The following is a 27,674-nucleotide window of genomic DNA, read 5'->3' on the forward strand; positions in this document are numbered from 1 at the left end:
GTATTTTTCGCGTTTACTTGTCACAAACATACATACATCCATACATCCATACTTTTTCATTTAAAATATTAGTAGGATTTTTATAGTTATTATTTTATTTTTATAAATGTTTATAATATAAGTTTTATGTTTTTTAGTTTAACGCAACCCCCCGAAAAATTTAATTATTTTATCTTTCAATGCAATTAAAACATTTATGCTAATAAAAAATAAAAATGTTTTCAATTTGTTTTAATTAATGTTATACATTATTTATTTTAGTTTAATTATCATTCCAACCGTAACCGTAGCTTCCAAGCTTACAAATTTGTAAACGTCTAAAAGGTGAAAACAAAATTTTATATAATTAATAAAAACACAATCGGTTTCTACAGTACAATATTGTCTTATACGATTTTCCAATTAATTACAACCAAAACACCAAACTTTCCTACACAATTAATTTCACAAACAAAATCAACCTTAATCGTATGCATTAGGAAATCACCTTGCAATAGGTCACCACGGACTCTCGGTGGGGGGGTCTCCTTGGCTCCTCCCCTTCCCCCCTCCCGTGGTACATCCCTAACAGCTAACACTACAGTGGCATAGATCAAATACCAACGCGGCGTTGTGGTGAGAGTTGTACACAGTACAGCGTTAGTGTTTGTGATCCCGGGCCTGGTGACCCACTGGGACATGTGCGCCATCTAGTGGACCTCTTGTGCATCTCATTGACTGGACTTGTGATATTGTGTTTGTGTTGGCCTACTTAGCTAAGGTAAGCACTTTTGATATTTAGCCTTTTTTATAGATGAATTAATTTAAGAGATGTCTACTAGCTGCTGATTAAAAGTTCGAATAATTTTATATTCGTGAAAAAATAAATACTATTAAATTCAAGAACCTAAAATTATTACAATCATCTGCTAGCAAACTAAATTGGAGAAATATTTTTTTATTTTTATTTTTGCACTAGACGTTGTCCCCTGGCTACTAACGAACTATAATTTTAATTTTAACTACTAACTTTTAGCGGTAAAACTATTTTTCTATTTGTAAAAGTACCTTACATTTATTTTATTAAAACAACTTGCAAAACTTAAAGGTTTTTGACAAGGTTATTCGTTTGAAAGATAAAATTTAATCAACAAATGATAACATTTCTAAAGTGATTGTATGTGATAATGAATGGAGAAGGCCCGTTAAAATGCAAAATATTTATAAATGTACACCATTTGTTTTATTATTCTAGTGAATAAATACTAGCAAATATCACTTTAGGTACTACTGTAGTTGTACTTTTCGCTGAATTAATATTTTACATTTGATTAGGGTAACAGTATTATTCTTCAAGATAAAACCAAACGTCGTTGCAATTTATAAACCACTAAAGCTGATAAAGGTTTGATATGAGTTCAAGAAAATATTATAGTTTATAAAGATGATTAAAGGTTTATGACTTCAACAATATCCTAATAACTATTTTGTTAACACAAAATATTTATTTAAAAATTGATCCATCATACTATTTAAATATTGGTTAACGATGATGTAAACAATTCTTGTATAGACAACAATTTATTATTGTGTCTGTAAAGTGAATACTATTTATGAGTATTTAAAGTCTTGAATTAACGTTGAAAACTGTTTTATTTGGGTTTCTTATGAAGTTTAATTGTAGACTGATAAATTTAATAGTTAATTATAACCCTTAAATTAACAGCAGTACTGTAAATAAAAATCACAGAAGAGTCAATATTATCAATAACAGAGCGTGATTCAGTTTTTCCATGCGTTGAAGTCTCATTTAACGTAATTTGTGCAAAAGATTGAAGCTATACATTATGTACTTTAGGTAAATATACCGTAAGTTACACTAAATTTGTATACATGTATTTTTGTGAATTTTCTGGATGAAATCGTTTACTGTCGCATTTTGTGGACTTGCAGTTTCAAAATCATTTGGTGCATAATTTATTGTTTTACCACACTCTCGATTAATTTGTGTATTTTCACACCATTTTATGAGTGACCAACCAATTAAATTACATTTGTTCAAATCAAATCATAAGAAAAAAGCACCAAAGAGTTAAAACTATCTTTAAAAAAGGGTTTGCTTCTATTTCTTATTCCGTTTCCATTAATTTAGAATGACCTTTTCATCCACAAACTATGACAGTACGACATATTCGTAACATTTCAAATTGACTCGAATGACGCAATGAGCGAAACAACCAGACCATGTCCACATTTGGCGCCCAATAATGTCCCACATTAACTTAATGAGAAGTGTTAATTACTCAATTACCAAACCTATTAGGTCATGTTCTAATCGACGCATTATCGTGTTATCCGGTTATAGAAGCATCTCTGATTATTGTGAAACCTACCGAAGGATTAGTTCTGCAAACCCATTAGAAGAAAGGCTTTCAGGTGAAACATTTGAATATAGAAGTCATTGTAGTCGACTTAAAGGATTACCTTTAATACGATTACGGAGCTTGTGATTGTTTGAACTATTCCACTATGGGATTACTGGTCTAAATATTTATGTTAATTATAATTAGTTGTAAGGTAGACAGAATTTGTAAAAGAGTAACGAAAGCTCTCAACGAACTAAATAAGTTGGATAAAAGACAGGCTATTGCATTGTCATAAAACTATGTGGTGATCATTGGTTAATAATTTTTGTAGTTCGTACGGAGTTAAATTTATTTAAAAGAATTGGCATTGATTTTTGTATGATTACTAATTTGTCTATCTATATTCGATTACACTGCGAGAGAAAAAATTACTTTGTTCAAATATTATCAATAATGTTAATATTATTATTTGGACTTTTCTAACATTTATTGTATTTAAAATTATAAATACCACGTTTCTGAAGGTGGATCGACTCCTCCCATTTTCAAGTGAAATTACTGCATTAATAGTAATTAGCCCTTAAGATTAATTAAGTAAATAGTAATTTCACTTGAAAAATTGAAGATTTGATCCACCTTCAGAAACGTCGTGTAGTTTAAAACACAAGAAACATTGGAAAAGTCCAGATAATAATATTAACATTTCAGAACCAACCTCATAATGATTTTTTTTACTAGAAGATTGTAGCCAAACAATTATACAGGTTATTTACTACGTTATTTACGTTAATTATACAGGTTATAAACGTAGCGTCACCATAATTATTACTGTACTGTTTTACAATAAGTAACATAGTAATCGAGGAAATAAAATTAATTTACGCGACTTTAAAATATTGCATATTTCATTGTTATGCAATTATCGAAAACTAGAATCGTATTCATCGTGGCTTACAAATTAGTCCAACCCCAACCCATAATGATCTATTTTAATTTTGGAGTACGTTAATTTTACAATCCATTTGCTACTGAGGAAAGTGTCCTGTAGAACTTTGACCCGGTCGGGACGGTTCGCAGAAAGTCGAAGCCCCCAGAGAATACAAATTTTGGAGTACCGTTTTGGAATGTTCACGCCTTTTGCCCAATTGGATCAAAATGTTTCCTTATGCCTACCTGGAAATGTGGGCTCTAGTTTAAATTGCCTGTAGTCCACTCAAATAGTTTTGTATAATAGCATGGTATGTTGTTCGTTTTACTTGTTATGGCATAACTATTAGCACAGATTTATAATCAGAATTTGTTCAGCCAAAAACTCTGAAAGATAAAACAATTCGTTATGCACCAGAAACAATATATTAGTCATTAAAAATCGCAATTTTCACACATACTCTCTTATTGTCTAATTTAATTTGACAATGATTTTACTGTTAAACTCAAAAGTAGTATTTAATTTTTCAATTCAAACTTACAACTGTTAGATTGTTTGCTAATTTGTTTATTGCTTATGGGTTCTCTCATCCCATATCAGGAGGATTTAATTCGTCTCTCCCAAATTTTAGATTATTTAATATTACTTTTTGGGTACATTAAATTACCCTAAGCTCGCTGCAAGGGAGAAATTATGGCTTAGCTTAACGAATAAACCGATTAATAGTGTTTTGGAACGCAATGTAAAGAAAGCGCAACAAAATAACTTTTCTCTAATTTTTCTCAGTCCATAAAATTCCTTCAGAGATGTTTCACGTCAGCTTGCGTGGTGGATCAGGTGTTTGTGGAAGGGGAGGATGTAAAATTACGTCACTTAGAAGTCAAAGGTTCACATTGTCCAAGCCAAGAAGGTCAGCATCGACTGTCGTCCTAAACACAAGTCTTACGTCACCCACTCTTCAAATCATTCTGTATGACCAATAGTTTTTGGGCATTGGATAGTTGGACATTACTCATTTTTCGTTAGCGTGAAATTAATTATTAACTATTTTACGGTAAGATCGACTAAGTTTAAAGGATGGTTAATATTTTTTGGCGAATGTCTTAATATGTTAAAAGTGAAATATGCTATTTTTCTATGGACAAAGTAAAAACTAATGTGTATAATGATATTTTTCTGAAAAAAATGCATTAGCTATATTTATTAGAGTGAAAATCATTACCATTTAATTTAAATGGCTTAAAATAATTAAATAAATTGGCAACTTAACTAAATTAATTAATTAAAATTACGAATTAGCTCGATTATTATTAATTATTGATAACTAAACAAATAAATAAACAATAACGAGGAAATTTATCAAAACTACTTGTTAGACGAGTGTCGAATTATTTTCGTAATTATAATAATTAATTACATGCAACAACAAGTAATTAATTACAAGTTAATTAGCAAACCTAATTAACAACTTTGTTTACAAAATAGCATTAACTAATAAAATAATTAGCGAATTAGTTTTCACAGGCAAACAAACATTGTACCCGTCCCATTCCTTATTTTAGCCAGCTGCCGTTTTTGACAGCCAGCGCTATCAGTCGGCAAAACGTTGAACCATCGCTTTTGCGTAGCATTCGTTATAGTCAACATTGTAACATTTTAATATTCAGAATATTTAAGTCTTGTAGATGTAACGAATTCTCAAACTGAAATGGTAAACATTAGTCACACAACTGACATTATAATTTAGCTAGTTTTTCAATTGTTTTGCTGTCAAAATAATAAATGAATTGACATTAAAGTGAAGATAAAGAAAATGCATTAAACATTCTAAATAATGGGTTTTAAATTATGTTTGCATATTGTAATGCGTTTATTTGAGTTAAATAATTTAATATTTATACCGTTATTTGCATTAAAAGTGCGATTATTTGACATGACTGCGTTAACTTCAAAAAGTGTTTATGCAATTAAAAGAGATTTTTTCAAAAATATTGGGAATTAAAAATCAAATTTGTAGCGTATATTAAATAAATTAATCATATATTAAACTCAATTAACCAAATAAAATGTCGTTTATTAACGCAATTGTTATAAGTTTATAATTATTAAAGAAACAATAATAGATAAATCGGTGATGAATGTGCCAATCAATTAGATTTTAATAGATAAAAATGCAAATCAATCTATTATATTATACTTTCATGACACCGACACGAATGCGTCGAAGACATTCAAGTTTATTAAACACACTAACTCCCAACATATTTAATCTATTTGTATAGTTTGGAATCCCATCCCTTAACACAAATCTATCGTTTTCTCCTAGCTAAGGACGATATATTTTCCACACTATACTTTATATTTTTGATACTTAGAATCCACCCCGTTAACATAAATTGATAGATTTTTTATTGACAAACTTCCCTCACTGAAATAAATTTCAAAATGTTCAAGTAAGCCACAGAGGACCACAGGTGTCCAGCTCTCATTGTCTTCGAGAGTGCGATCGCCGCGCAGATAGCGCTAGTGTCACGATCTCACTATTACACCCTCTATTATTTATACGCACGATCTTCAAAACTAAATGAGTCTGGCGCTCCAGTTCGGCCCCCAATTAGGGGTCAGAGAAGAATGCCCCACGTCAACCCGGGCGTCTATTAATTTTGGGGCTATTTAGACCTTAATTGGATCACGAAGATTATGACGCGCTGGATTTATTGGGATTCTCACAAGTTTCCCTTCTTTTGTTGGAAGATTAATTTTTGTTGTGCGTTAACATTTTGTGGATTTGTATTGGAATTTGTAAATTACCCATATTGAAAGTAGTTTGATTATTGCCGATTATGGATGTAAATAAGGGTTTGCATTTTATTGTTTCCACTTAACTTAGACTTGTTTAGTAGAGTGTGCCCGTGTCAATAATCGAAGACTACTTTTTATTGGTTTGACGCAAAACATTCGATTAAAGAGAATATATTTTCTACCCTTACGTCGTAGAAAACAGGATTATAGTCTACTACCTCACTCTTTACGCGAACGTCAATTTTTAGTAATAGATAGCTTGATGGCTAGTGCAATCCAGAATAATTTCAGCTAAAGCGATTCCTAAAAATTGTATTTTGAAATGCAAATTCTCTTATAGTTTGGTTGCAAAAATAAGTAAAATATTTTTCCAGATAATAAAATGTCGAAAGAAATTGGTACAATACAACATAGACGAAGTCAGATTCCTCATTATATACATTTAATCTATTCTATCTCAAAAGTAATAAGCGTTTTCCGGATAATTATTATGAATTAGTTTTGGAAAACATACAGTTAACGTAGAAGATTTTCAAGATTCCAACGACACATTTCAACTCATTTGCAAATAAACGGGAAATACCAAAACGTTAAATTAAACATGTTAGGTCAAAATCAATACTGTGATTCCATAAATACGATTTCCGAACCGATTCCGATTCCCTGATTCAATTCAATCACCGTCGTGCCCGTGTAGTCGCCCCGACTCACGTTTTTCGGTTCTCACACAAACCCGACAGCTTGGAGTGTCTGGAATCGAGAATCAATTTGCTCGCGGACAACCAGTTCCCTAATGATTGTGATTTGCCTCCGATTATTCACATTACCTTGCTATTCATCGCACGGCGGTCTGCTCTACTTAGCTTATAGCTCATTATTGGCTTATCGGCTATACTTATTGGTCACTTATTGGCTATTCAGCTAATCGATGAGTTATAGTGGACAATTAGCGGGGAATTGACCAATCAGGTGGCCACGCCTACGACTCACGCCCATGTGTGGACGGTTGTATGTTGTATAAGATATTGGAGTTATATGTTTTTTTGGAGATTTTATATAGAGATCATGTAGAGGAGAAAAACAAATGTACATAAAGAAGTGAAGTCTACAACCTTAAAATTTTAAGGGGGATAGAGGTCCAGAGGGAAAGATCGTAAACTATCTTAAGAGTTTACTTGAAATGATGTAGAGTTCGTGATGAAGGTTAAAATATGCCACGACTGCATTTCATTTAATTGTAGGCCTACACCCATATATTTCTTGCCAGGGGAGATAAATACAATTTTGGGAAGAATGTTCCACTTATTGGAAAAACTGAATTGTTCTTAGGGGGTGGGGGGGGGATTCTTTGATGTTAAGCTATAATCCGGCAAAAAATTTTAGCTCACAATCTGTTTTATTGGGCACCGATTTATTCCTAGAATTAACTGACCCACGGCTAGTCATTTATGCTTTGCAACTATTTTACTTTAATTGTTTTACCGGGAAATTCAATTAGGGAACAAAATAAAGCATTTCCGTATCACTAATGATTTAAATTGACGATCACCATCCAAACGATTTACATTTTTTATCATTGCAATGTCAACTGATAAGGATTGCCGAAAACAACCTGGTGCTTTTTAACCTCTTTAGCACACACGGAATGACAAGGCATTGTATCGTAAATGGAACGTCCTTGCAAAAAACGCTCAAGCTGGGAAACGGAGCGTCTTGAACAATGAGCCTGTTATCAGCTGCGACTTTATCGCCCAAGGCCGCAGAGTTGGCCAACAATTCACATTGTGTACTGGGCATCCTGCAGAAACGCCATAACTGCGACGAGGCATTGCCAAACTATCGCTGATGGATACACTTTTATGCTTATAGGCCTGGAATTTTATTGTTTTCCACATTAATTTTGGCTAGGTCAAGAGGTGGTCGTAGACAAATCATCACAAATCCATTTGTGATTGGCAGGATTTGAACCCGTGACCTCGGGGACTGAAGTCCTGTGCTCTACCACTAGCCTAGCTCGCTCCCCTTGGACTTTTATTTGTTTATTCTACTAGGTTCCAGCCTCAAAAATCGATTGGTGATTGGCAAGATTTGAATCCATGAACTCCGAGACCGAAGCCCAACGCTCTACCACTAGACCAGCTTGTTCCTTTTCCTGTATAGGCAAGAGTGGAGATATTTTTTTGTTAGGCGAGCTGTTAAGAGAGATGAGTGAAACCTGCAATGATCTAAAATCAAACTATCGCTGCCATAGGAGAAGCTAATAGATCAGAATATCTACAGGGTGTATATGAGCACAAGAGTAAAAATATTCCGAATTTGTAAGGAGCTGCAAAGAAAATTATAGGTATTAAGGGAGATGACCGAGACATCAAATAAAAAAAGATGTTAACTCGTGTTCGCTATATCAAAAGTTTCAAGTATTTCAGTTACCTACAATATTCAGTTGAATTCCTTTGGCTGGGTTATAAACTAAATGGATACTGAAATCTGATCTGATGATGCCCAGAGATCAATAAAATCCAAAGATATAAGATCAAATGCGGGAAAGTCAATGTTCTACACAACTGTATATCAAACATATTTACGATATTCAATTAATTACTCGTTACCAAATTCAATTTTATTTCTTCCTAGCTGTCTTTAGAATCAAATTGAAAATGGAAATACTTTTAGTGAAGTTACATCCATCTAAACAAAAATAACTGGTGAAATCATGGACAAGAGAGGTTTACACCCGTTATCCTGTATAAAAAGTTCTTGAAGATTTTTCCGACACGCTGAAGTTAACAATCGGAAAAAAAAAGCTTTGGTGTGTGCCGACATCCCAGCCCAACTGGAACCCACAGGTCTTGACCGAAACGATGGGAAACGGCCAGATGGAGCCACAATCATCCCCTGGAGCAAGGGCCAATGTCTAATCTGGGATTTCACTTGCTCTGATATTTACGCAGTGAGTTATATAAATCAAACAAAAAAAACAAACCGGAGCAGCAGCTGAAATGGCCACCCAGAGAAAACATACAAAATAACTCAAATATTACGTCAAAAGGATACCAGTTAATCGTCCTGGGTGTGGAAACTGCTGGGCCATGGTGCAAGGAAGGCAAGAACTGGGTTAATGAAATAGGCCGCAAGCTAATTGAAAAAAACGGGTGACTATAAAGCGAGGAGCTACCTAGTTCAAAGAATTGCCATGGCCATACAAAAAGGAAATGTCACCAGCATAATTGGTTCCTCAGCCGCAGACGACGACCTTTCTTCAATATTTTATCTAAAAAATTATTGTAAAAATTGGTATATTGAAACATTCTCTATTTTGTAAAAGAAAAAAATCACTAGTCTAGTAATAGGAACCACAATATGACAGCCTGAAACTAAAATGTCAAAATTTAGTCACCATGTCAACTACTCTCCTAGATCACTATCTTTATCCCAACAAACTAGATTGACCCTTAACGATAACCGATGTTTGGATACCCGGGGACGTACCGTCTTATGTTATGGATTAAGACATAAACTTGCTCATTATTCCTGACCTTTCGATGAGCCGAGACCCCGTAATCTACTACAAGCGGCCGATGTGCTCGGACCACCCTAATTTTACTAAAAGGTGCTTTCGCATTGAGCACTGTTATTTTGGGAGTAAACGCGCAAGACCATGGGAAAGTCCACGAGGACGCTCCCTGAAAATTGTCTAAACGTGACGAGGTTTTCGATCTTGTTTCGCGGTAATTTTGGAAAGTAGAATTTGTAGGACAAGTGTTATGTCATTAGGAAAAGATATCATAGAGTAACTAATCAACTGTTCTGAAACAGCTGTTTGCAAAGTATGACACTTAGTGTCCCACCTTACCATCTTAGAACGCCCGGAACTGTTTTGCACATTACTTCAGGCTAGTCCTAGAGGGTCACGGCATTATCACATAGAAAAAAATCCAATGTGATTGGGTGGGGACCGAGCTGGTGAAGTGGTTAGAGCTTTTGACTTCGGTCCTTGAGGTCCCGGGTTCAAATCCAGCCAAATCACCAATTGATTTTATCTAGTTTTACCTAGTTCTAGCCTGAAGTAATGTGAAAAACAATCCCGGGCTTGTGCCTAGCCAAGCCTAGCGTCCTAGGAAAATACCCCCGCCGCAGCAAACCTGCCGTCTAAGCGAATTTCCATTTGGCCGAATTGATTTTCAATTGATCTATTTAAATTAAATAACATTAGGTTTAACGAGTACCTAGGTTTGCTGCTACAAGGAAACTAATAAAGTAGTGTGGTTTTAGTAAAATATTGATAGCTTATTATAAAATAAATAAATTTGCCAAGTTTGATCAAAATATATCCATAAACAAGCAAACTACAACATTTTACAATATTCTCCATAAGAATAACATGGGAATTTTAAATTTACAATTTTTTTAGTTTTCTCCGTAACCAATAACCGTACAAAAACACTTTGATATACTGAATTGTTTGTTTTTTTAAGCTCTTTAAGAAGGTTTAGAGAAAAATTGGGAAATTTTGTGTTTTAAGGGTAAAAAGTGAGAAAAACCAATTTTTACCTCATAAAACCCCCCATAAAACCCTGTTCCCATGGACCGATCATGCTGGATCGCGAACTCATTCAAGTTTATCTCGCCTTACACCTTCAAACCAAATTTCATCAAAATCTGATAAAAATTACTCAAGTTATCGTGTTCACGGACACATATATATATATATAAATCTATATATATACCTATATATATATATATACATATATAAAAATTTGAACGAATAGTGTTTTTGGCCTCTGGGGACATTAAAATGAAAAAGTAAATCGGTCCCGGGCCTAAGTCTTACCATGAGACCTACGGTAATAGCTACTTCCCTATAGGGAAATTCGCTAAAAGTTGTGATTGGGTGGATTTGAACCTGGAGCCTCGAGCTCCGAAGCCCCGAGTTCTACCACTAGACCATCTCGCTCCCCTTTGTAGTATGAGACTGCATAGTTCCAAAACATCAACATTAATTTACTAGAGTTTTGAGAAAGTGTCTGTAGATGTATCATGTTCCAATTAAAAACTACTAGGCGATAGGCCTTGTAATAACAAATTCCCGTAGCAATTAATAACACATCTTGCCCAATAAAGGCCAAATTGAAACAGACCATAAAGGCGGTTCCGGGCAAGAGAATTCGGTCCTAAAGTAGATTTTGGATCTGTAATAGCCCGGCGTGGCATTAAGATAACCCCTACATGGACCATCTGATAGCGTACTGTTTACCAAATTATTATTATCATCTATGACATGTAATGGCACAACGGTAGTCGTTTGTTCCTCCGAGTTAGCTGTATCTTGGGATATTTTTTGTCGAACCAGTTTATGATAGTATTTAGGTTGTTATTTTAAACTACTCCTTCCAGTTCCCATTTTAAAAGTACCATTGAGATAGAGATTAAAGATACGTACTAGATAGATAATATGTGATAGCATATTCTTGATTTAAAATCAGGGTTATTTATGTGTTGTAGCACTTAAAGACAGTCAAGGGGTGCGGTTCGCATCTAACAATATGTACAATTCATGGATTTATAAAAGTTTGAATTATGTTGAAGAGAGTTAATGCTAAAAATATTAGGGCAGTAATTATTCATGTTCAGCTTAAGAAATGTAAGTTCTTAATATTTGAAATCATCTAAAAGAATAGTAATGTTTTTTTTTTACTTTGGTTTCGTCACGAAACAACCTGAAGTATTGTGTACATGTCCCTCCCTTCCTCCCGATAATCGATTCAAAAACTGTCTATCTAGAATATCTAATACTAAGTCCTCAGTAGAAAAAATAAATGTATAAAACATTTCATCACTAAATTTACTGGCAGACCTTTACGAGAATTCAAGTTATATCCATCAATTAAAGTATCTAACTACACAACGCAGCAACACTACTTCCAGAGATAATTATAGAGAGCAGAGAAAATGCATCACATTCAACGGCTCACAAACTTCCGCGTCCTTGCCGTGATCTTCTTCCATCTGGAAGCCCGGTTATTCCCGGCGTAGTTGCACAACAGTCAAGGCTTACGCCCAGGAAACTGATTATCCTTTGGGATCACAGGACATCTGAATAGAATCGAGGCTCGTCAGGACTAATTGTTCCTATCATCATATCAATTATGATAAGGCGACCATTCAAGTCAATGCAGGGTCATCCGGCGCTTCATTTGATAACAGATTCGTGTAATGGTTTGTGATAATGCTACGGATTAATTTGATGGATCAAGAGGTCAAGTTTGCTGATGGAGCAGATGGAAATCAAAGGGTGATTTAAATCTGTGAGATGGAATATGTCTCCGACTGGGGTCGACATGGGTACTGGCCAATGGTATGGATGGGGTACGTCCCAGGTAGACGGGTTGAGAGACAGGTTCCACAATACAGACTATAGTCCGAGATGGATAAGTAATATCGACTAAAGTCCCAGTTAAATATGGGAACATAGCTCGTGCCTTAAAACAATTACTGAAATTGTATAATTCAATAATATTACCTCATCTATACTAACTTCCAATTAAAAGAAAATAAAGGAAATGCAAAAGTCCATAGCATTTTCACCAGTTCTTTAGGAATTAGCATGGTAACTTTTCAATTTAATATTTCATAATCAAAGGATTAACTTTACTAAACTTTGAAACTGAAAAATCTCTAGGCCAACAATAAAAATATTTTTTTAACAGAGACAAATAAGTATTTCAAAACAACTACTTCCCTGAAACAATTACTTTAAGTGAAACAAAGTAATAAATGTTCAACCCACATCAAGCGCAGTTACTTTCCACATAAGGCACGTATTAGGAGCAAGTGGCTCAGTGAATTATTACCAGTTACCAAATTAGGACTGGTTTGGATTTCAACGAGAAAAATATCAATAAAGTTGAAAGGAAATCACTGAATAATAGCTTGGTAATCGCAGGAAACAATTACAACTGGAGTAATCAATGTTTCGTCACAGCGTTTTTGCCTACGTCTGGATCAGTGATCTTGTTTGAATTACCTTTCCACTCTCATTAGTATAATCGATGTTTAAACGGTTATTGCAAACAAGAAAATGTTTAACTGGATTGTAATATCACAGTTACTCGAAATCGAGCAGAATTTAAAGTTTAAATAGATAGTAGTTGTTTATAGAAACTACTGAGGATCAAGAATGAACATTTGAATAACCATTACATGGAGAATTAGTAAATTGTCAAATTGTATAAATCATAATTTAAATAATGCACAGAATCATACACGTAGAGAATAATTAATGTTTATTGTGAAACATAACATTTAGAGACTCTTAAAACTAGTATTACTTTAAATAGTATACTTTTTTGTTTTAGTACATGGATATTTTAAAAGAAAAAAATTACAGTCATGTTTTCGTTTTAAATTTATTTCCTTTTACTCAAACTCCTTAAAGTTAATTTTAGTCCACGCCAGCCAAGGACAATTCAACTTAATTAAAACTTCCCGTGAGTCTTTGTCTTTGAGTTGAAACGAATGTAAAATTTTTACTATTTATAATACCTAGAGAAATGTTTCTAATATCGTATATCCTCAAAATAAGAAAAAAAACATTTTAATAATATTTTAATATTGATATGATTTAGGATAGGGAATAAAATATGCATTATTATTTATTTAAAAACTATGGTTGAAGAAAATGCTGTACAATTGTACACCATTAATAGTTTCAAGCCATATCTTCCATATTGATATTCTGACGCAGGGTAATTTAAGATTCCTGTACAATTTATTGTGCTTTGATAGTTCCCGAACATATCTTTATGGGTTGCTTCTAAAAGGGAAATGCAGCATTTATTTCATTTACCGTACTTTCTTGACCTTTGCATTTAACACTGATATCTTTCAACATTTACGGCTTTTCTATACTCATTTACCGGTTGATCTCTACTCGAAGATGTGGGTTTATGGCTCGATTGAATCATCGGTTTGTTACATCTCTACTTCAAAATGGAAATTAGTATGTTGTCAATTGTTTATTATGGTATAATGCAGACCACTTTTACACAAAAATGTCTTTACTTGAAAGGAACACGTAAAATCCTACTCATCCCGTAAACATATCCCCGAGAATTGTGGGTAAAATGTAGAAACTTTTGGCTCTGTGCAAAATATTTCATTCATTCGAAGGTTTGAATCTGGATCTAACCATCCTTGGCCACTTAAGTTTAAATTAATAGCCTTTGAAAAATGTAAAGGATTATCTAAATTAGTAGTATTTTTTTTCTACTTAAATACAAAATATATACACTCCTGATTTACCTAACCATCAATTTTGACAGCGTCACAAGTTGACCAATTAACAAAAAAGGTTTATGAACAATTTCAAACTTTTTACAGAAACCATAATTTCCAGTATTTACACAACCTACACCTTCGTCTACAGATTGGTTCAGGAAGTGAACGTCTGACCAGAGGCAAAGCCTTGCATACAGATGAGAGACGAACCTTTCAAAAAGCGGAGCACAGGGATGTGCGGTGCAGAGCAGGATGAGGACGTAAGGTCACCTCAAGGTCAAGATGAGCACGAGCAGAGAGCGTCGTTTTGTGGATTATTTGTCAAGGCCGAGGAGAAGGCTAACCTGAGATAATTATCTGCAAGTGTGAAATCCACTACACGAGCAGAGACGTCAGATTATTGGGTTAAATCGTTAATGCGGGGGTGCCGATGAGGAACTGACGCAACAGGCGACTCACGCTGGAGACTTGAACGCGCGGTTGTACTGAAGTCGTGGAGCGTCCTCGCGCGTGTGTATGTGTGTGTCGTGTACCTGTATTGTGATTATTGATTGCCTTCCTCTCCAACGTACGATTAAGATGTGCAGATATAAATCAAACATCTACAACGCATTGCTTCATCCGTGACGGAGATACTTAAATAGACTGTGATGTGTCGTGGCGGCCTTGTGCCTTGTTTCTAGTGGCATAATGGATTTGCAGCTAACGTTGTGATGAATTGAAACAGGGAAATTAGTTTGAATGGTTGGGATTTATAATTAACTTCTGATTAGTGCATTTTCTATGTGTGTGAATACTATCCTCAATTCACTTTTTAATCGCTTTGTCAATCTATCATGGCACAATATCCGATTTTTAGCGAATTTCCCATATAGGGAATAAGCTATTACCGTAGTACTCATGGTAAGACCTGGACGCGGGACCGATTTTTTTTTTCGTTTTGAGGTCCCTAGAGGCCAAAAACACCATCCGTTCAAATTCATATATATATATATATATATATATTTATATATATATATATATATGTGTCCGTCAGCACGATAACTCAAGCAAAAATGATCCGATTTTGATGAAATTTGGTACAAACGTGTAAACCTAAGTTTATTCGAACGAGTTCGCGATCCAGCATGATCGGACCATGGGAACGGGTGTTTACGGGGGGTTTTATGGGGTAAAAATAGGTTTTTCCCATTTTTGACCCAAAAAACTTAAAATTTTGCAATTTATTTCCAAACCATTTTGTAGAGCTTAAAAAAACAAATAATTTAGTATATTGAAGCGTTATTATGCGCCTAACGGTTACGGAGAAAATTCCAAAAAATTGTAAATTTAAAATTCCCATGTTATTCTTATGGAGAATAAGTAAACTGTTGTAGTTTGCTTGTTTATGATCATATTTTGATCAAATTTGGAAAATGTTTTTATTTCTTACTAACTATTAACATTTTACAAAAAAAAAAACAATTTTACCCTCCCATATGCAGCAAACCTAAGTACTTGTTAAACTAATTCTATTTAAATCGGGAATAAATGTTAAATTTTTAAGTAGACATTTCAGTGTAAATCCAATCAGTCAAATGGAAATTCGCTTAGTCTGCAGGTTTGCTGCGGCGGGGGTATTTTCATACTTTTAGGACTTCTCTAATAAAATTATCGCTATTAGTAGTATGACATCAACAGTAATTTACAACTATAAGGTTTTACTATGTATTTTTTGTAGAGGGATTTTTTTCATACAAATTATGATCATTTGCAAAAAAAAGTGAAGTAGCTACTGTTGTTTTGTCACCCAAATTCAACAAAAGATCTGATGAACATAATGGATAATGAAGATAAAGTATGAAAACTTCACTTTGATCATGAATTTGTCAGTAATTACCTTTCCTAAAAGCAGTATTACCAGTCCTCCTCACTACCAGTTCTAACTCCTCTTGATTCTCACACCCTCCTGTCTTCACCCTGGACATTCCCTCCCTCCACCTCCTCACACCTGTCCACCTCGGGCTACAGCGGAGGCGTGCGTAGTCCAGTAGCGCTCGTGAATTCCAGTTTACCGTTCCATCCTCTCTTTAACTTTCCATAGTAATGCGAGCCGAAAATTGGTGGCAAAGAGGCGATTTTTATCGGGGTCTTCACCTTTTGATGAGCTGTAATGATACTGTTTACCCCCTGCCACATCAAGTATTCCACTGGAGGTGTGGGAACTGATACCTTTCATCACAACCCCGCGGCCACTCGGTCCTTCAGACACACGATCTGATTTCCACCAAATTACGCATATTAAGATCACGGCTGAATCTCGAATCATTTGATCAGGTCTTACTCGCTTGGGATCAAACATTTTAATTTCTCCGCATGACTTTGAAATGCTAGAATTTCCATGACGAGATTTCTCTAGATGATTAAGAGGTTTTAATCAGACTATGACTTTGCAATAAAAATAACCACTCTATAGGTCTTATTTTTTTTTACTTTACGCAGCTTGGATGTAACGTTGCGAATTACTTGTACTACAGCGGTAAAATCATATTAACTTCGCTTCACCTAAATTGTTTAAAGACCCCTACCCTTAAGATCAGCACAAGTAAATTTACTTGCCCAGCCATAATCATCTTCCGCTACACAGTCAACTAAGAGTGAAGACGAGGAAGAGAAACTTAAAGCGTCTGCAGCTATCACCAGACCGAAGTCGCACGTTCCGCAGACTTGGGAATGCTGCGGCATGACTCGCACCGACTATTGCTCTCACAATGGTCCTGGGGCTCTAAAATTTGAATTTGAAGTCGCCCGCGAACTGTCTGACATTTCAAAACCACTTTCGTCGAGTTCACACCGCCCGCTGCACCGCTCTCTTCCCATTAGCCTCTATGGGAGACGGCAATCGAATCTTTCCTTTTACAAAAGGTCTCGGTAATCGAAACGTCCGCATCGTTTTACCTTTAAAATATTGATCCATGAAATATCCCTGCGGAGTGGTTCTTTTACGTTTTGTTAGGTCCTGCTGAAGTATCTCCCCCTTTTCTGGGCATTTAAATTTCTTGTTAACTCATGTTACTCCCAGAAACTTCTTATTTTTCTGGGGGTATCAAATCTGATTAAATCTTTCTGTTCTTCCATTTAACAGAATTATCACCATTTGTATCTTAAGTAGTGTGTTAGCAGTATTCGGAAAACTGAAAAATAGCTTCAAAAAATTATAGTATTCCTATCACAGTTACATCTTTAACAATCTTGCAAAAGTAAATCACATTTTGTTCACCCACATCGCCAAGCACATTGGTTACTTAGTATTCCACTATTAATCGCACGGCCTTCCGATGTCAGTATGGCAGCTAAACATGTTTACGGTTGCTTATGGCGGTTTATGAGGATGAGCAGCCAGTTAGTATCATTAGTATGCCGAACCTCTCTACCTGTCGACCTTCAAGTTCAAGCCGACTCTTAGACCTTCCTCTCCCAATATTGAAGTTCCAACACTTGCGAGGAATACTGAACAGGCGATTCAAAACTATATAAATGCAAACTAACCTCTGTAATATTAATAGGTCATCCTGATGTTCAGGCTTGTTCATGAGGTGGTGATATTTCTAATACGCATATTGCAAACCTATCATTATATTTTGAATTCATACAATCCTAGAAAGAGATTACGTTGGATCATCTCCGAAATAAACTATTTTCCAACGTCTACGGTGGCAACAAGGACTAGTGCCAAAAATGTAATGTTGGACAAGGAACTTAGCAACGTGTTTGAAAACATGGTTCATTCTTGGGAAAAGATCATTGTTTTGCACTTAAAACTTGACGAAAGGCTATTTTTCAATCTCTCAAACTTACACTCAAATTCTTTATTCGTGATTAAATTAAAACCTTTAGTGTTGACAAAGGTATCCGCATTGTATCCTGTGATCCACCGTTTTTTTCTACTAAGCCTTTGGGTAGCTTCCTGGTCTAGTGGTTAGAGCACGGAACTTCGGTTCCTGAGGTACAGGGTTCAAATCCCGCAGTAATGTGAAAAACAATCCTGGGTTCATACCTAGCATCTTAAGACAAAAAATATTCTCCAAAGCCTCCAGTACGTTTTTTTTCTGTCCCACCTTCTACGGACGCTAGTCCGGAATAAAATTCATTCGCGATTGGTGGGATTTGAACCCAGGACCTCGGGCCCCGAAGCCTAGCGCTCTCCCACTGCTCACTCCGCAGCCTCAGTACACTACGCCACACAACAGTTACACAACACAAGATGGCACTACCATTAGCCATAATTGACGACGTCACTGAGCTTTAATCAGCTGTTGCGTCACCAGATGCTCCCTGAACCTTGGCCTTCGAGGCTGATATGGTGATGGCAGACAGCGCTGTAAGGTGCACAACTTAACGAGGAAGCGTAAACGTGACGCTTAAGTTGTTCCAATTTCAATTCAATGATGCGTCTCAGAAAACTCGTCTATAGATGTGTTTTAATATGTAACCACCAAAAGTACACACGACTTTACAATTAGCTTTTACACAATTTGGATATTGGATCACCCTTTCACTTAGGAAAGCAATAGTACTGTACATAAGTGTGCATCAATAAGCTCATACTAAAGCGAAATGAATAAGAAAATTATCAAATCTTTTTCGTATCTTTAGCACAAGCTCTAGTATGTTGTATCCCATTTTGTGTATTTTTTGGTCCTTCGAAACAGATATCATATTTCCATATATCTTATATTTTCCCAATACTACAACATTACAAATGCATTATTTCTTTCACATTATTTGTCGCCAATCCCAAATAATTGTTTACCATGTTGGGGTATAACTAGTCGAAGGACCAGTTTTTTGGTCCTTCGACCCGGATTCCATACATTTCCATATACCTTATATTTTACATAATAACATTATTGCACTCTTTCAAATGTCACCAACTCCAACTAATTATTTTTCTTCTTGTTCCAGATGAACCAGCTGTGTAAGGTGTGCGATGAACCAGCGGCGGGTTTTCACTTTGGTGCATTCACCTGTGAAGGTTGCAAGGTAATTCGGCACCCACTATAGTGTCTAGGGCGTATTTAGGCCGATACGGTGACAAACTACAATTTGTCCCAGTTCAGTGGTCACTGCATGATTTAATATTTCATTGCTACACATTTCAATATCAAGTGTTTAAAATGAGCCAATGGTTGTCCAAGCGAAGCAATAAAGTGTCATTGAAGCAGGCATTTTATTTGTTTCATGTGTTAGCTTGTTTAGATGATCATAGTAATGTTTTAAATAAATTTCACAGAATTATGGTTTCTGAAAATACTGTATATTCAATTTGTTTGGGTACTGGCACGAGTTTAAACATTTCCAACCGCACAAACTACTGTATTGTAAAATCTATCATTAGCTTCATAACCATATGGCAGTATTTTAATACTAATACACTCGTCTATAACTATTATTATTCGTCATATTACATTTATTCAATTCCCCACGACTATATATTGTTTGTAAATAATTCCACGATTTCAATAAACTTTGCCACAAAAACTATAGGTTCCCTGCACCTAAAACCAATTTGATACTCGACCTCTCCGTGCAGACACAGTTGCAGAAACTAAATAGTCATGTTAATTCGGGTAAATCGGCATGTTCCGCTCGGCGTTGCGCGGCGCATGTTGCCCAACCGGCCTTCAAGGCGCGTGCGCATATGGAGCGGGAACTGCGCCGACTGCGCTTAACTTTCCCGCCAAACCGCGTCGCGGGACCTTCCGATATCGTTCAACTTTGACCCGCGGTCGCTGGCAGTTTAATTGCTCAAAATATTAACTATACAATTTCTTTTTTTGTTCGTATGCTACTCGTTTTCAAGTTAGAGTTGTCATTATTGTGTTGTGCAGCTGTTTACGTATATAATTTCATTTTTATCTTACCGTTGTACCTGTGCTTCACGACAGGGAGAGGACTTAAAGATAAAATTCTGTTCATCAATAATGTTGTACAAAGTAGTTACGCATCTAGCATCGGATTCGGGAATAAAACTTAATTGTTTCTTGGTCCAAACGGTGTCCACTAGGTAAAAATTCAAAGTTAGAATCGTGAAATATTTATTATGCATAATATTCTTTCCAGACACAGTAAATAGTGATATAACATTTCGAGTCTTAGTAAACGGCGGCGTTCTTGTTTATAAGGTTATAGGATATACGTGTACCCACTAACAACTTGCAATAGTTTGATAACCATGCAGCAATGAAATATCTATTCATATATGCATTACATTGATTACGTCTAAATTTGTTAATTTGAGATCTTTTCTCCATATAAAACATGTACTTGCGATATTTTGGATACAAATTTGTGGTCAGTTTGAATTTGTGGGCTATCGGTTGATAATTTTTCGACAGAGCAAAAGTATAGACTTTTGGCAGTATACACAAATCTACAGCTAAATCCAATCGGAACCTGCTCAAGTAAGATCTCCACACCCCACACGGTCCGTTCCGCAGTTCCCCACAGCACCACAGTTCCGGAGTTCCGCAGGACGCGGACCCGGAGGAACAATTAATTACCGTAAGGTCGCGTTGCAGCCGAGAAGTGTCCCATTTAAGCTTGTGCAACAGGCGGTGTTGCGTGCGAGTTATTGTTTACACAATTCTCACTCCGGACCTTGGCACCGCCGTAGGCTCTGTTAAGTCGGTGTCGACATCCGATTCGGGTTAATTGGCGGAGCTTCCCGCCCCGGGAGCCAAAGTCAAGGGCGGCGTTGGGCCACCCGCCCGCCACACTCCGTGGACATCTGGGCTGTGTGACTCACGGTATTGTTTGTAAATGAGGCTCTGTTGTTTTTGTCGGTTTTCGTCATTCATGAAACTCGTGGTGAAGAGGTTGATTTTTCGGTGCTTAAGGCGATCTAGAAGCGCAATCAATTGAACTTGTTTTAGCGAGTTTGAAACTTGATCTCAAATAAAACTTCTAGTCTCTAGAGTTTGTCCAAATAACGAAGGCGGTTAGGGTTGAGGTAAATGAATAAAAACTTTATTTGACCGCATGCAGATCCCATTTCCAACTACCTTTGTTATTTAAACAAACTATAGTAACGTACAGGCAAAACGTGTATGGAAACAGGCCCCCATAATATTTTTCGTTAACAATTAAATCCACCAAAGTCTTCTACTAATATTTTAGTCCTCAGCTCTTGCTAAACTATACCACGAGTAACCTACCCAAACACAAGTTACGTACACTCAATCCCCTCGCCCATTCATAGCGCACCCATAACCTGTAACTGCCCAAGAGTCCACAACTAGACCATTTTTACTACCGCAGACTTTTCTGTGACCTCTGAAAGTCATCAAACTGAAGTAAAACTGCGGTTATTGCCTTTCCCCGCTTACACAATCGGGGTCGTCTTCTCAGAAATACCACAACATAAAATATCCGAAGCGTTATGAGACTTAACTGCTTTCACCTACGAAGTTCTGCCAGGTCTCTCGCCAAAGTGGGCATTTGTTTGAGTAATTATTGAACTAAGGTGATTTGTTTTATAATAATGATTCGAATAGTTGGACTTGAAAATTGAATGAAACGTAAGTTGTTACATAATCTGAACATCACAGCCAGGGCTTAAAAAAGGGTGATCTAAATCAACTCAAGAGAACGGTTCTTTTTTGGGGAGATTACAGAGTTACAGGTAACGAGATCAGAAACAATGATAGTTCAAATTTAGCTTTCCACAACCTAGGCACGACTATCGAACCCAAAGCGAGCATCCATGTTTGAACACTACAACCTCCAAAGTACTACCTAGACGCATGTATAGTCAAATTTCACTCATGAAAGCTTTTCAAAGTAATTACATTTCGAGCATAGTGGTCATAGAATATGCTAAGTCAAATAAGAACTTTGCATTAGTGAATCAGACTTGAAGAATTACAAACGATTGCAATCAAATTCTTCTTATGTTCTCTACATAAATTAGCAATAGTAGGTCTTTGAAATTTGACGCCTATGTTGAAATGTTGATTACAACCAAAAGTAAAGCTATGTTGTTTTGCAAAGTCACTTTGACGTGAAATTCCTCCATAAGCCTTCAGCAACCATAAGCTACGTAGCTCAAACTACCAAATCAACCCCATCCTTTTATGGTGGAAGGCAGTAGACCTTCTTCACGAACAGTTTCAGTCCACTCCAGTTCGGAACCGTGGGAACCCGTGAGTTACAACCACGCAGAACCTAAAAGGGTCGGTGTAAACGGGCAGCACCTCCTTGTAGGGGGGACGGCCAGCAGATGTAACAGCTTCATTTCCCATGTAGGAACAACAGAGTTTATGTGACACCAGGAGTGATGAGGCAGAAACGCATTTTGAATCCGCTCCAATAGAAAATGCAATGAGTAAGTAGGAGCGGATTGGATACGAGTACTTAGCAGAAAAAAATGCATCCTAAATTTCCACCCAAGAAAAATATTTACCAGAAGAGTAAAGCTTAATTTGTGAGGAACATAAATACAATTCAGAAGTATCATCAGGTTTCAAAACCTTTGGTGTCGCTTTCAATGAGTTGCAATGACATATCATGAACCAATATTAAAATCTTCAAGTAATATTCAAGTGATTTTAGTTTTAACCACACAACAGAATACTCCGAAATCGATTTAAACCTGACTGCAGACAAAATAATCTAAACCCCATTAGTAAATTATCACATTGCTCATACTTGAAATATCTGAAACCATCAATACAGTAGGCAATTTCCAACATAATTCCCTATCGACAAGAAGTCCACCGTTATCGACAATTGTTGCAAAAAGCTGCAGCCTCACAACTTTCCCGTCATCAAAGTCCTTGTCGCGGGCGCAATAATTTGTACCCGGCACATGAACATGACCGCGGACTTGTAGGTAGCATTGCGTCGGAATACCTCTGCCGGAGTACACGGTAGAGAGACATCTGACATAGCGACATAACTGCAGCGTCTTCAAGGAGGCGAAAGTGATTCGAACCCGTGACCTACACGCTGATGTAACAGCAACTAGAGCGTAGAGCGTACAGACCGAGCGTAGCGTTAATTGATAACGCCCGCTCTTTTTACGCCATTTAGCCACGGCTTTATGACTCAATAACTGGGAACGCTCGGCTAAGCAAACGCACACAACCTGTGTGAATAGCTGGTGTGTAAGCTTCGACATAAATATACAATTTTGAGGTGAAAGTGTATAGCGTACTCATTGCTGCAAATTTGGACTGTCGGAAACGGCTGAAAATCTCATTTGAAAGTCATGAAACATTTGCATCACTCAATATCAGCGACCACTCATTTTCCAATTTAGGTAACTCCAAAACTCAGTCCAAACCAAATAGTTAATCAGTTCCCTTTTTGTAATATTTATTCACTCCTCAAAGCACTTCTTCCTAACCAATGTTGGAGAGTCTACATCACGATATGTTACGGAGTATTTAAGCAGTTACATACAATATACATTTACCACCATCACGAGGTGCACATAGGAAAACGCAACCCAGCCACATCTGCCTATCTGCATGCATCACACACACACTTACAACTGCACTCAGCTACAAACACAAGTTACACTCACACAGACACAGACACCTGTACCTACATGTACGCGCTACTTGTACATCGCGCTCGCTGAGTTATGTTAAGAGGGTTTGCGCTCTCGAACGAGTCCGTAATAAAATTAACACTGGTTTACGTACCTTCAGATTGAAACCTCCGGTGCGCTTTAGAGCCGTACTCTCGATGGGATGGTTATGTGTTGTGCCGACGTGCGCGTCGTTAACTCGCTGGGAGATCAATTTGTTTAAGGGATTTACGGTTGCATGTTTATCTCTAAGTGGCGTTTAGTAGTTGAGGGAAAGGGTGCAGTGAATTAGTGCAGAGGATGGACGTAAAGACGATAGTGGTTTTATTAGCCCTATTGAGGCTTCGATGAGTTTTGCGTGCCAGTCGTTAATTGTGCGTTAAATTATTGCAGTTTTAATAGTTGATAAGCGAGTCGTGAAATGTGCCAAGAGCAGCATATTTCAGATTATAGGGATTTTTATTTAAAAGGCAGTACCTTAGTGTGATTGAACTCTTAACAAAAGTGATGTGTAGATTACACCAAATCACAAAAATCAAGTCACTAATTAATATTTCTTTGTTTCAGTCATTTTTCGGGAGGTCGTACAACAACATCAACTCCATCACCCCGTGCAAGAACAGTGGCCGATGTGTCATCAACAAGAAGAGCAGGACGTCCTGCAAGGCATGCAGACTCAAGAAGTGCATCAACGTCGGCATGTCCAAAGGAGGGTCACGCTACGGCAGGAGATCCAACTGGTTCAAGATCCACTGTCTGATCGAGCAGGAGCAGAACGAAGCGAGGAGGATGTCACTCGGGAACACGCCAACATCCAGAGCCCACCCTTGGCAGATGGAAAGTCCTTACGAGCAGTACAGACTCCATCAGCAGATAAGTCCCAAAGAAGATTTGGGTTTTGAAGAGTACAAGAATGCAGCTTCTCCGACCATCAGCTCTCCTGAATCTCACAACTCTGACTCTAGTGTTGAGATTGGAGAGAGGGTCAAACCTTTCTCGTACTTCAAGCCCGACTCACCCAGTCTTATCCCCAACCATTACCTGCAGCCCTTCAGTAGCTTCGCATCGCTACAATCGATGTTGCACAACTCACCATTCCCTCCTCCTCTTTTCCCTCTGACATCTCACTTCATATTCCCCAACGCCCCAGTGGTTCCCAAGCCAGAGGTCGCTCCTTCGAGTCCAGAAGTCAGGCACAAGCGACTCCACTTGGACGCGATACTACGATCTCAAAGATCCCCGGAACCCGCCACCGTCCCCGACCACGACTTCCCCATCGACCTCTCCGTCAGACCGTCCTCGCGGTCGTCCAGAGGGGCGGAGTCCTACCACAGCGATGTCCACGAAGAGGACGAAGAGGAACACATCACTGTGGACGGAGACGACTACATAGAAGAGGAGACGAAACTACCATCGACGAGTCCTCTGGACTTGACGACCAAAGTACAATGAAAAGACTTGTAAATATTTAAGGTGTTTGTTTTTGTTAAAGCTGAAATCAAAGTTGACGATTTACCCACAGTTGATGCAATGATCTCTTCGAATGGCATTTTAAGATAAGTTGTTTGTTGTTTACTCAAGACCGTTTATTTTGTTTTGTATATAGTGTAATCGATTTCCCACTACAAGATATTCCTGTATTTGTTTTATATTTTATTGAAATATTCAGCGTATTTTAAATTTTATGAGCTACAGCTAGCAGAGTATATTAGTTCTAAATTATATGTCTACCAGATAATACCAGAAAGAATCGTCACTGACCTGTGATGGAGTTTTTCTCTTGTTTTATAATCTAGAGTTTTTGCATTATTATAAAGTTTTGTGTATGACTTAAAATTAAATTATACAAATTTTATCCAAGTTTTAATCCCATGGCATTGAATATAATTATGTGTCCAAAATCCAACATATTTCAACTAGTTGAAGAAATCTATTCACGCAAGTATGACCATTCCAATAAACAATCTCACTCATAACTCCCCTGTAAAATTCTTTACGACACGGTCCGGGTCCAAGATGGGTTCCATCTGATCCCAAATTCCATCCACGGCTCGGGTCTGCCACCTAGCATTGCGGTACAAAAGCCCAAATCTGAATTTATGAAACTATAACTTCCCAAACACAAGGGACCAAGGTTCGGTCCCGTCTGGTCCAGCATACCGCTTTAGATGCGGACCATACGATAATTTCGATCGAATAAATATCGAACTGGATAAACTAATGGTGTGAATAAATCGGATGGAATTATTGGCGTTGGGGAGAGAGAAACTCTGTTTTATGGAGAGGTCCATTGGTTAGCATTCGATCTGTTATTCAAATTATCTCGGTGTTAAATTTCATTTCAATGCTTGAAAAAGGATTCAGAATTATGTTGGTACCCCTTGAAAAATTTTTGATTTACTTTTTTCCTTACATTATGATTGGTAAACCTGTTGTTTCTAATAACTGTCTAAATCGAGAAAAGTTCGAAAACGTTAATTCATGGGTGTAGTGATCGAATGTAGTTTGAGTACATTACTCGGAAATGTGAAAAAATATTGTGATAGGCAAAATACAAAGTATTCTTATATTTTTTATGCGTTTATACTTTTGCAGCCACTAAACCTGTTACTTTAGATGAAGTGTTCGATTTTACAATTTAGAATGATCAAATCATGCTCATTCGTGTTAGTTATTGTTATTCGTATTATCGATATGTATATAATTGTTATTTAAGCACCGCAATATGAATCGATTGTCAGAGCTACTTTTTCAGAGTGACCTTTTAAATGTTTCTGGGCATTTCTCTTAGCTTTAATTGTCATTGTAATATTTCCAATTCTTAATTCCAATCTGTTGTACAAAACGATAACAGATCACTCTGAAAAACATTGTGTGAGTTTTGTGTTTGGCATTATTGGGACTTAATAGCCAGTACCACTAGTTATGTAATATATAAGTTGTGTAAATACAAGGATTTATTGTAAATATGGATAAATAAATGGCGTTATTTGGTTTTTACATGGACAAATTTATTTTTTCCTTTTCTTGGTAGGTTTAGAAGGAGGGGACTTCCCTAAATCCAAAGTTTAATCAAGTTTATGTTGATTACTAAAATTTAGAAAACATAAACTTAAGATAAAATGTCTAGCAGTTTTAGGAGTCTTATTTATAGAAATATGCAATTATTTATGGTGTCTAGTTACAAAATACTAAAACACATCGGTAACTAAAATAGGATTTACCTGTATACAGCTCAATCCGTTGTAACTTGCGTTACGGTCGTTTCATTTCGTATTACACTTGCATCACCAGACATCGAAGATTCAACTAAAGTAGCGTTATCATAGTCATAACACACAACACAAACTTCATTTAACATTTAAAAAATATATAATAGTTATTTGTGTAACTAGTGGGTGAAGTGGGACAAAGTCAGTTTGCACTCGCGTTACACATTATATTTCTCCTACAGTTACTATAAATCATATAAATAATTAGGCTTTCAAACACTATACACGTTTTTAGGTTAGGTTAGATCCAAACATTAAACGAAAGCGGAAAAGCTAAACCAGCTGATGATAGTCGTAATATCTTTAAGTGTTGCCAACTGATTTTTAAGCGTACACGTATTACGTGCCTAATAAAAGCACGCTGTTTTGTGTCGTTTAGTTATTGATTGGAATACTGGTGTGCGGCAAAAGTAATTAAATGCAGCAATTAGAAATTTTTTTTCTATAATCAGCGCAAGGAAGGCCACTTTATCAGG

The 27,674-nt window shown here is 36.6% G+C and overlaps 1 protein-coding gene across 1 annotated transcript; it reads left to right on the top strand.

Annotated features, from left to right (window-relative positions):
* The first annotated feature begins 618 nt into the window (after window positions 1-618).
* On the top strand, window positions 619-26,905 carry LOC129002827 (knirps-related protein-like). The gene is made up of 3 exons (XM_054430906.1): window positions 619-760; window positions 19,297-19,374; window positions 24,494-26,905. The coding sequence occupies exons 2-3, from the start codon at window positions 19,297-19,299 to the stop codon at window positions 25,376-25,378; spliced, it is 963 nt and encodes a 320-aa protein (XP_054286881.1). The 5' UTR covers window positions 619-760; the 3' UTR covers window positions 25,379-26,905.
* Window positions 26,906-27,674: the final 769 nt, after the last annotated feature.

Source organism: Macrosteles quadrilineatus, unplaced genomic scaffold (assembly GCF_028750875.1).
Source record: "Macrosteles quadrilineatus isolate MER2022 unplaced genomic scaffold, UCM_ALF_1.0 Scaffold_9__3_contigs__length_116548681, whole genome shotgun sequence".
Lineage (NCBI taxonomy): Eukaryota > Metazoa > Arthropoda > Insecta > Hemiptera > Cicadellidae > Macrosteles > Macrosteles quadrilineatus.

Excerpts from the sequence above, each read along its gene's own strand:
- LOC129002827 (XM_054430906.1), top strand. The coding sequence starts at position 19,297 with ATGAACCAGCTGTGTAAGGTGTGCGATGAACCAGCGGCGGGTTTTCAC. Across the intron at positions 19,375-24,493 it reads TCACCTGTGAAGGTTGCAAG|TCATTTTTCGGGAGGTCGTA; the intron begins GTAATTCGGCAC and ends TCTTTGTTTCAG.